The 10,980-nt window shown below is 54.4% G+C and overlaps 1 protein-coding gene across 1 annotated transcript in view; it reads left to right on the plus strand.

Annotated features, from left to right (window-relative positions):
* Positions 1-10,980, plus strand: part of GRID2IP (glutamate receptor, ionotropic, delta 2 (Grid2) interacting protein) — a 113,362-nt gene that overhangs the window by 66,960 nt on the left and 35,422 nt on the right. The window contains exons 16-20 of the mRNA XM_015429022.1: positions 3-135; positions 2,995-3,082; positions 5,194-5,271; positions 6,266-6,462; positions 10,619-10,705. Coding sequence (XP_015284508.1) covers positions 3-135; positions 2,995-3,082; positions 5,194-5,271; positions 6,266-6,462; positions 10,619-10,705 — 583 coding nt within the window. The remainder of the gene's footprint in view (positions 1-2; positions 136-2,994; positions 3,083-5,193; positions 5,272-6,265; positions 6,463-10,618; positions 10,706-10,980) is intronic.

A 10,980-nucleotide genomic window follows, 5' to 3' on the forward strand; every position in this document is an offset into this window, starting at 1 on the left:
CCGCTGCCGGTCCCCTGCATGCCTCCCCCGGTGCCACGGGGCATCGTCCACCGCAGGAGCGAGTCCCACCACATGAGCGTCAAGCGGCTGCGCTGGGAGCAGGTGGAGAACTCCGAAGGCACCATCTGGGGACAGGTATGATCGGGGAGGGGGGTGGAATTCCAAAATAGAAGAAGAAGAGGAGGAGGAGGGAGAGAGGAGAGAGACTGGATTTATACCCTGCCCTTCACTACCCAAAGGTGTCTCAGAGCGGCTTACAATCTCCTTTCCCTTCCCCTCCCCCCAACAGACACCCTGTGGGGTAGAAGAAGAAGAAGAGATTAGATTTATACCCCGCCCTTCACTACCCAAAGGAGTCTTAGAGCGGCTTACAATCCCCTTCCCTTCCCCTCCCACAACAGACACCCTGTGAGGTAGGTGGGGCTGAGAGAGCTCTTGACAGAAACTGCTCTTTTTCAAGAACAGCTGTGCTAGAGTTATGGCTTGCCCAAGGTGATCCAGCCAGGTGCAAGTGGAGGAGCGGGGAATCAAACCCGGTTCTCCCAGATTAGAGACTGCACACCTAACCACTACACCGAACTGGAGGAGGAAGAGACTGGATTTATACCTCGCCCTTCATTTTGGAGTCTCAGAGCAGCTTATGAACTCCTTTCCCTTCCCCTTCCCACACCAGACACCCTGTGAGGTCGGTGGGGCTGAGAGAGCTGTTTCCAGAACTGTCCTTTCAAGGCCAGCTCTGACTGAACTATGGCTTGCCCAAGGTCATCCAGCAGCTGCGAGTGGCGGAGTGGGGGAATCAACCCCGGTTCTCCCAGATCAGAGTCCGCGCACGTAACCACTACACCAAACCGGAGAAACAATCTTTGGTTCAGATAGAAGAACGGACACCCTTGCAAACCGATTCACACTCAAATGGTAAAAGGAAGGCTGCTGCTTTAATTTCCGTGCCGTGTCAGCTGCGCTACGGACACTGAGCCACCTGAAAGGCTGTGCCCCTTTATAGCTCTTAGTTTCCGAGGGTGGCCGTGTTGCAGAAGAACGAGAGATTAGAGTCTAGCAGCAAAGGCAGAGTCCAACAAGATTTTCAGGGTGTCCGCTCTCGAGAGTCAAAACTCCCTTCATCAGATGGGGAAAGCCAAAGCTGGAGAAGTTCCTGGCTGGGGAGGGACTGATCTGGCTTGGCCAGCAGGTGACGGGTTGTTGCTGCAGTCTGGTGTCGTAGTGAGGAGCGCAGACTCTAATCTGGGAGAACCGGGTTTGATTCCCCACTCCTCCACATGCAGCTGCTGGGTGACCTTGGGTCAGTCACAAGATCTCTCAGAGCAGTCCTCGAAAGAGCTCTCTCAGCTTGACCTACCTCACAGGGTGTCTGTGGTGGGGAGGGGAAGGGAAAGGAGATTGTAAGCTTCTCTGAGACTCCGAGTGAAGGGCGGGGTATAAATCCAATCTCTTCTCCTCCTCCTTCTCCTTTCCTCCTCCTTCTTCTCCCCTGCTGAAGGGAGCTTTGACTCTCCAAAACATACACCCCAAAATACCTTGTTGGTCTTTAAGGTGCTACTGGATTCGAATCCAGCTGTTATAATTTTTAGGCTCCCTTGGACTTCTTCTGCAGTCTGGAGATGAAACCATGAACTTGGGCTGTCAGTGTGATATAGAGGAAACACGTGAGGCTGCCTGATAACTGAATCAGACCCCCCTGGATCCCTCAAAGACAGTATTGCCTACTCAGACTGGCAGTGGCTCTCCGGGGTCTCTCAGGCAGAAAAGGGCCTTTCACATCACCTGGTCTGAGGCAGAGAGCCAGTTTGGTGTAGTGGGTTAAGAGCACAGACTCTAATCTGGGAGAACCAGGTTTGAGTCCCCACTCCTCCACATGCAGCTGCTGGGGTGACCTTGGGTCAGTCACAAGTTCTCTCAGAGCTGTTCTCTCAATGGTAGTTCTGGAAAGAGCTCTCTCAGCTCCGCCCACCTCACAGGCAGTGTTCCCTCTAAGCTGAGTTAGTGTGAGCTAGCTCACAGGTTTTTAGCCTCCAGCTCACACATTGTGGTCTTAGCTCAGGAAGGATGCCTCCAGAGCAAACTAATTCATGCAGTATATATCTATAGATGTAATAATGTTTTTAATTATAGTTCAGTTAAAAAAATTAAAAATGTATGCAGCAGCCAAACTGCTCACTCACAACTTTAATGCCGGTGGCTCACAAAGTAGAGTTTTTGCTCAAGAGTCCACAGCTTAGAGGGAGAATATTGCTCACATAGTGTGGGGAGAGGAAGAGAAAGGAGATTGTAAGCCACTCTGAGACTCCTTCGGGTAGTGGAGGGTGGGGTATAAATCCAGTCTCCTCCTCCTCCTTCCTTCCTCCTCCTCCTCCACCCCAATTGGAGATGCCGGGGATCTTCTGTGACCTTCTGCATGCCAAGCAGAGGCTCTCCCACTGAGCCACACCCCCTCCAATCAAATCTTCAATAAGGATTGGGTTGCACGTTGTCCATAAAGACTCGGGGGATGCCCCAGGGAAGGAATGGTTGTACAGCAATGCCGATTTATTTCGTTCACTTCCTTTGTATCCCGCCCTTCTCCCCGACGGAGACCCAAAGCAGTTACATTGTTCTTCTCTCCTCCATTTTATCCTCACAACGACCCTGTGAGGCAGGTTAGGCTCAGAGCGCGTGACGGGTAGCAGGTCACCCGGCGAGCCCCCATGGCAGGAATGTGGATTCGAACCTGGGTCTCCCGGATACTCTGACACTCTAACCGGTCTGCCACGCCGGCTCCCTGCTTCCTTCCTCGTTCACAGTCCCCCCCCCTAGCCTGTGCTTCTCTCTGTGTGTGTACTGCATGAGATGCAAAGACATTGACCCCAAACTGTTGATCCACGGGAACACGGCGTGTCTTTGGTGGGAATGATTTGGAGCAAAGGGCGTGTTTGCTCCCTTCCCTTTGGCCTGGACCCGCAGGTCACCGACCTTCTCCTTCCTTCCTTTTTGGCACAGCTTGGGGAGGACTCAGACTACGACAAGCTGAGCGACATGGTCAAATACCTTGACCTGGAGCTGCATTTCGGAACCCAGAAGCCTGCAAGTGAGTACCGGGGCCGCCGGAGATGGGGCACGACAGGAACATGGGCTCCCCAGGCGAGTCCGGTGTGTGTGTCTGTGTGTGTTGCCAGGTGCGCCAGTGGGCACCTCTCCTGGCCCTGGAGGGACGTGCATTCATGGGCAGCGCTTATCTCGGGAAGTTGGACAGCTCGTGGCCCACACGGCAACAGCGTGCCAGCTCTCCCGTCTGCCTTGGCCTGCGGACACCATGGCAGTGTGGCCTTGCCCTCCCCTTCGTCCTCTCTAGGGACCTTGTTTGTTGATTCTCTGTGTTTACTGTGTCAGGTCTACACGCGCTCCCTGCCCCAGCCTGGCATCGTGTCCTGTCCCCTGGATGCTGGCGTGGGGCTTCCCTGCCATTCTGTATTTTGTGTCCCAGGGGCCAGTGTGGGCACGAGGAGGGCCACGGCCATGGTGATGGCCCACCCACCCACCCATGACGAGCAAAAGCAGAGGTCCCCCGCCCACATGCTCCCAATCTTTTATGGAGAGAGGCCAGCCCCGGAGAGAAGATCCCTGGTCTTCCACACGCTGTAGTGGCAACAGTCTCTGACCTAGATAGTCCAGGCTAGCCAAGTCGTCATAGAATCGTAGAATCGCAGAGGTGGAAGGAACCTCCAGGGTCATCTAGTCCAACCTCCTGCACAATGCAGGGGATTCACAAACACCTCTCCCTCCAAACCCCAAGTGACCGCTGTGCCATGCCCAGAAGATGACCAAAAAAACTCCTCCAAGGTCCCTGGCCAAACTGGTCTGGGGAAAATTGCTTCCTGACTCCAAAGTGGCAATCGGCATTTCCCTGGGTGTGTAAGAAAGGGCCTCGAGAACCTGGGAGCTAAGCAGGGTCGTCCTCAAGGCCATGGCAAACCACCTCCGAACGTCTCTTGCCTTGAAAACCTTATAGGTTTTATATAAGTCAGCTGTTTATGTAACCTTATATACAGGGGTCATTTCGTAGAAAAAGAGGTGCAGGAGCTCATTAGCATAACGCATTAGCATAACTTATTTGCATATGCCACACCCCCTGACATCACCGGAAGTGTGTCAGAAGGCAACACCCACCGCTCAGGCGCCACTGGACTTTTTTGGATTGCTAGCTATTGGGGGGGGGGGAAACGTGCAGATCTGTCCTCGCAGAGGAGGGAGAGCTTGTACCTGAATAAACCTTGGCCATAAAGGTGCCACTGGACTGTTTTGGATCTGTTGGCTTTGCAACTTACCTGGCTGCTTCTTGCTCTGACTGAGGGCTGCTGGGAGCAGGGGGTGGGGCTTGTGGCATGTGCCCGCCCCCTGGGCTCTTTACAGCCGGAGCTCCGCTCCTGTGCGCTCCTGCAGGAAATGACCCCTGCTTATATACGTCAGCTATTACTTGACTGCAACAACAACAACAAAGTGGCAACGGAGGTGGTTTTGGCCATCTTTCTCATCTCAGTCGGCTGTTTAAACGCAGAAACATAAAGCTTGGGGGGACCCCCAAGGGTAATCTAGTCCAGCCCCCACACAATGTGGGAAATCCACAGCTCCCTCCCCCCCCACTCCCCCAGTGGCCTCTGCTCTATGCTAGGTAATATCTATGTTAGGTATCACAATAAAAAAAAAAAATCCCCAGTCCTCCCCCCAACCCCAAAAAGCAGAGAAGGCTATGAGAGACAGAGTAGAAGAGGCGTGAGCTTGGCGGCTGTCGCTTCCTTGAGGGAGATGGGCCGGAAGCAAAGGGAATCTGTTCCTCATGAGTAGAAGCAAGGCTGCAAAGGAATCTTTTGGAAGGATCCACGTGTGCTGTGGTGGGCTGGGGGTGGGTGCCGGATGATCCAGGATCTCATGTCTTGTCTTGCTTTTTACAGCCGCGCTCCCACCCTCCAGCCCTGCGGGTGCACGGTGCTCACGCCCGTGGCTGGGTTCCCGGATCCCCCAGCATGCTTCATTCCAGGCCGGCTGCTCTGCTTGTCTCCCCCACCCCCCACCAACCTCCTACCTTCATCCTTATCCCATAATTGTGACCATCTTATTATCCTCCCTCCCCCTTTCTCTTTCCTGGGCTCCTCCGAAACCCTGTCCTTAATCTCTGATTAAATCTTTCAGTTTCTCTTCCAGAGCCGAGCCCCTTGCCAGAGTCCTTTAAAAAGAAAGACGTGGTAGAGATCCTCTCGCACAAAAAAGCCTACAACATGTGTAAGTAGATATCGAGCGTGCCGGCAGGGTACCGCGTGGATCCAGGGGCAGAGAGGCGCGTGTCTGGAAAGGTAAACGAGAGCCGAAGTCCGGCCTTTGCCCGAACCCGTGGGAGCCTTCCCAGAAGGCCTTGCCCTCTCCCATGGACCTCTGGGGTTCCCATTGTCTTCCGGGCTGGGAATAGGGATGCCAGCCTCCAGGTGGGACCCGGGGATCCCCCGGAATTACAGCTCAACTCCGATCGACAGCGATGAGTTGGAGCAAATGGCTGCTTTGGAGGGTGGACTGTATGGCACTGTGCCCCACTGAGGTCCCCGTCCTCCCCAGGCTCCATCCCCCAAATCCACAGGAGTTTCCCGACCTGGATCTGACAGTCCTGCCCCTCTATCCCCCGCCGGTGGCTAGCAGGGACCTGGCAACCTTACGAGTGGGAAACCTGCACAGAAAACTTGAGAGGTCCCTTGGCAGTGGGGGCAACAATATTTTGAAGGGTGCAAACGAAGCCACAGGCAACCTCCTGCACTGCGGCAAGGAATTCTGGGGTCCCGGGGTGCAGTTGCACGGTCGGCTGCATGACTCGGCCGGCAGGGTTCGATTCGCGCGCTGTGGGCGGCGGGGCCTCGTCCAAAATGCCAGGGGCCTTTGCAGGCGCTCCTCTGAGAGCCAGTTTGGTGTAGTGGTTAAGAGCACAAAATCTAATCTGGGAGAGCCAGGTTTGATTCCCCACTCCTCCGCTCGCAGCTGCTGGATGACCTTGGACAAGCCATAGTTCTGTCAGAGCTGTTCTTGAAAAAGAGTAGTTTCTGTCAGAGCTCTCTCAGCCTCTCCGACCTCACAGGGTGTCTGTTGTGGGGAGGGGGAGGGAGAGGAGTTTGTGAGCCGCTCTGAGAGACTCCTTAGGGTAGTGAAGGGCTGGGTATCAATCCAATCTCTTCTCTTCTCCTTCTTCTGCTTCTTCTTCTCTGACACCCTTGCCAACGCCTTCTCCCTCCAGCCATCCTGATCGCCCACCTCAAGCTTTCGCACATCGAGCTGCGCCAGATCCTCCTGACCATGGAGAGTGACCGCTTGGAGGCCACCCACATCAAGCAGCTGCTACTCTACGCGCCCGACAGTGAGGAGGTGCAGCAGTACCACGGCTACCAAGGGGACCCCGGCAAGCTGAGCGAGCCGGACCAGTTTGTCCTGCAGGTGAGCTGGAACGGGCCCTGGCCTGGCAGAATGGGTCAGCAGATGGACAGATGGACGGGCTGCATGGCAGGGGGGTGGGGTGGGGGTCTGGTTCAGTATTCCCACATGCAGGGCTATTTTGGGGCAGGAACGCACAGGAACGGAGTTCCGGCTGGCTCCCAGCAGTAACTCATTAGCATAATAGGCCACACCCAACAGCAGAAACTCATTCGGATTGGCTACATTAGGGGTGTGTGGCCTAACATGCAAAGGAGTTCCTGCTACAAAAAAGGCCCTGGGTTTTGACAACAAACAAGGTAAACAGAATAACAAGCAAAAGGTGGGTGTGGCTGGATAACCATACTTCTGGTAACATGGGGGTGCAGCCTAATGTGCTAATGAGCTGTGCTGTTGATGCACGGCCAAGGCCGGGTGTCTTTAACCTGTTCTCCCATGCAGTATTGTGCAAGGCACACATAAACACACACACATCACCCATGCCTCGAAGTCACAGCAGAGAGTCATATCATATGCTGGGACGATCTGTCTGGAGCATGACCCTGCAACAGGGATGGCAGCCTCCAGATCATGGGAACTGGGGAGCCCCAGGAATTACAGCTCATTTCCAGACATCCCCTGCAGAAAACGGATGCTTTGGAGGGGTGACTCTGTGGAACTGTACCCCACAGAGGTACCTGTCCTCCCCAGGCTCCACCCCCAAATCTCCAGGAGTTCCCCAGCCTGGAGGTGGCAAGCCTCCCCCCTCCCCCTCTGATGGCCAGGGGAGAACCCCACCATGCAGAACATTCAGTGAACATATAAATGGAAGCAGGTTTGGGAACTGGAATAGTGACAGCCAAAACAGGAGAGCTGCGTCAATCATCACTAATGGTTTCTCCCTTCTGTAAAATGAGAGCCAGTTTGGTGTAGTGGATAAGTCCCCCAGCCTGGAGATGGCAACCCTTCTCCCCCCTCCCCCTCTGATGGCCAGGGGAGACGTGGGAACCCCACCATGCAGGACATTCAGTGAACATATAAGTGGAAGCAGGTTTGGGACCTGGAATAGTGACAGCCAAAACAGGAGAGGTACATCAATCATCACTAATGGTTTCTCCCTTCTGTAAAATGAGAGCCAGTTTGGTGTAGTGGTTAAGTATGCGGACTCCAATCTGGGAGAACTGGGTTTGATTCCCCACTCCTCCACTTGCAGCTGCTGGATGACCTTGGGCAAGCCATAGTTCTGTCAGAGCCGTCGTTGAAAAAGAGGCGTTTCTGTCAGCGCTCTCTCAGCCCCCACCTACCCCAAATGGTGTCTGTTGAGGGGAAGGGAAGGGAAAGGAGTTTGTAAGCCACTCTGAGACTCTGAGTGAAGGGCGGGGTATAAATCCAATCTCCTCCTCTTCTCCTTAAAATGGAAAAGGGATGAACTGTATATCCTGCCCTCGAGGAAGAATAGGATAAAAATGAACTGACCGCTATTATTGCTGTTATTATTGGAACCAGCATAATGGGGGGAAAGTGGTTTCCACACTCACGTCTTTTTGCGCAGCAGAATTTGTCCCCGGGGAGGAAAAGAATAACCGGGACGTGTGAAGACATTTTTCGAATTGAGTCTTCAGGCCTGTTAATGATGCCATGAATAACACCTGGTTAACCCCACGGAGTCGTTAGCTGGCTACCGATTAACTCAGAGGGGCCTCTCTGGGAGCTAGATTCCAGCTGCTGGCCCCACCCCCCACCCCCAGGATCTCTGTACGCCTGACTGTCGGTGGGCTCAAACACTTTGAGCCGCGCGACAGGATCACGGGGTGGCCGAGAGGGAGTGGCACACTTGAGTCTGCGGGGGAAGAATCGCTCCCATCTGGAGCAGGCAGGGGCTGGGGGGGCGGGGAGAGGTCTCCAGCAAGAGGTGGCCCTCCAAAGTCCCGGCTCCTCCGCAGACGGCCCAGCAGGTCCTCCGAGGTTCTGCCACTCACTCGCCCTGCCGTTGGCCCCAACCCCGCCCCAACTCACGACCCTTGTGGACATTTCTGCCTGGGCCACCCTATCCCCACCCCCAGAACCTGTGAATGCCCAGTTGCACCCGTGCAGATCCATAAGGCCAGGCAGTGGCTGGGGAACGTACAGGGCAGCTGACCCAGCATGCATGGTCACAGACCGCCGTTGCTCCATCCCCCAGATTAAACTGGGTAATGTTTGGTGCAGTGGTTAAGTGCACAGACTCTAATCTGGGAGAACTGGGTTTGATTTCCCCACTCCTCCACTCGCACCTGCTGGATGACCTTGGGCAAGCCATAGTTCTGGCACAGCTGTTCTTGAAAAAGAGCAGTTTCTGTCAGAGCTCTCTCAGCCCCACCTACCTCACAGGGTGTCTGTTGTGGGGAGGGGGAGGGAAAGGAGTTTGTGAGCCGCTCTGAGACGCCTTTGGGTAGTGAAGGGCAGGGGATAAATCCAATCTCCTCCTCCTCCTCTTCTTCTTCTTTCCTGTCTTTAGGTGGGCTAGCTTATACTACTTATTTCCTCTGCTCCCCCACCACCCGGTCATGCAGTGGATTTGCTTCTGGCATATGATGTGGGGTGGGGTGAACTGAATACGTCGATCTGGCAGACAAACGTGTATGGGGAGGGGCTGTCTTGCCTTTGGGTGGGGTGCTGGACTCCAATATCTTTAGTTGTTGTAGATTTTCCGGGCTCTATGGCTGTGGTCTTGGCATTGTAGGACCTGACATTTTGCCAGCAGCTGTGACTGGCATCCTCAGAGGTATAACACAGAAAGATGGAGTACTCTCTGTGTCAAGGTGAGAAGAAAAATGGTAGGCAGGTAATTTATATCTACTCAGGAAGGTGGGGTAGGGCTGAGTCAATATCTTGTAGGAGTTCCCCAGGCGGAACATAGCCTAACTCAAACAGGACACAGTATCTTATTCCAAGACGTTGAAAGGCTGGACAACACGTCCAATTACCATGTCAGATTACACAGGGAAGCTATTGGAATTCATAAACATAAATACAATTTCAACACTAAAGAAGAGAGTTTAAAAATAAATAGGGCATGTTTCCTGTCCTGAAAAACACAAAATGCTCACCTCTGAGGATGCCAGTCACAGCCGCTGGCGAAACGTCAGGCCCTACAATGCCAAGACCACGGCCAGGCAGCCCGGAAAATCTACAACAACTAAGGAACTCTGGCCGTGAAAGCCTTCGACAACATATCCAATGTCTTTACTTTGAAATATTGCTGAAGCATACCTGTGGGGCACTAGGTATCCCCCAGAATGAGAACTGATTTCCAGGCGACAGAGATCAGTTCCCCTGGAGGAAACGGATGCTTTGTAGGGTGGGACTCTCTGTGCCCCATTGAGCTCCCCAGGCTCCACCCCCAAATTCCCAGGAGTTTCCCTACCTGGACCTGGCCACCCTACCTGCAACCCTTCATTGGAACATGTCCCGCTTCAGACAGCTGGTTCCTCTCTTCTCCAGAACAGCCCGCTTTTGAGTCCAGTATCTTGGAGACCAGCAAGATCTTCAGGGTACCTCGAAAGCTCTTTCCCCGAAAATCTGGTGGGTCCCTAAGTTGCTACTGGGCTCAAATCTCGCTCTGCTGCTGGAGACCAACACGGCCGTCCTCTGAAACTGTCTTCTCCAGGGGCTCTTAGGCTTGACCCTTTCCCCTTTGGCCGGACTCTTCGGCACCTGACAGCCTCTCAGCAGGCAGGCATCTGACGGACGATGCTTTGCTCGTGGGAGACAGCTGCACCTCCTTGAAACCAGTGGGGATGCTGGCAAAGCCAGTCTGGTGTCGTGGTCAAGTGCGCGGACTCTGATCTGGGAGAACCAGGTTTGATTCCCCACTCCTCCACTCGCAGCTGCTGGATGACCTTGGGCAAGCCATAGTTCTGATAAGAGCTGTCCTTGAAAAAGAGCACTTTCTGTCAGAGCTCTCAGCCCGGCCTACCTCACAGGGTGTCGGTTGTGGGGAGGGGAAGGGAAAGGAGATTGTAAGCTGCTCTGAGACTCCAAGTACAGGGCGGGATATAAATCCAGTTTCTTCTCCTTCTCCTTCTCCTCCTCCCTGCCCTCCACTGGAGGGATAAGGGAGAGGAAGGAAGGAAGCTGCCTGGAGGGGGGGGCACTGGGTGTTCCTTGCTGTTTTACTCACAAGGGATTCTCCTTGCAGTTCGTGTTGGCGATGGGCAACTACCTGAACCACGGGCAGCCGAGGACCAACAAAACGACGGGCTTTAAAATCAACTTCCTGACGGAGGCAAGTGGAACCAGACCCCCTCCCCTCCGAGCTTAAAGGAAGCCCCCCTTATGGTCACGGAAGGACGACGTCCCACCTCCCCACGTCCTCATCTCGAGCCAAGAAAGGTCCCGTTCGGTAGCTCCTGTCAAGGTTGCCAAGGTTGAATCTGCTCTGTATAAACTAGTCTCCTTCTGCTGGCCAGGGAGCCCTGGGTTCATAACCTCCCCCTGCCCGCTGGTTGACCCTGGCCAGTCACTCCATCTCAGCCACACCCAGAGGTCATTTCGGGGGGG

The sequence above is a fragment of the Gekko japonicus genome, unplaced genomic scaffold (assembly GCF_001447785.1).
Source record: "Gekko japonicus isolate JY-2015 unplaced genomic scaffold, Gekko_japonicus_V1.1 scaffold1395, whole genome shotgun sequence".
Lineage (NCBI taxonomy): Eukaryota > Metazoa > Chordata > Lepidosauria > Squamata > Gekkonidae > Gekko > Gekko japonicus.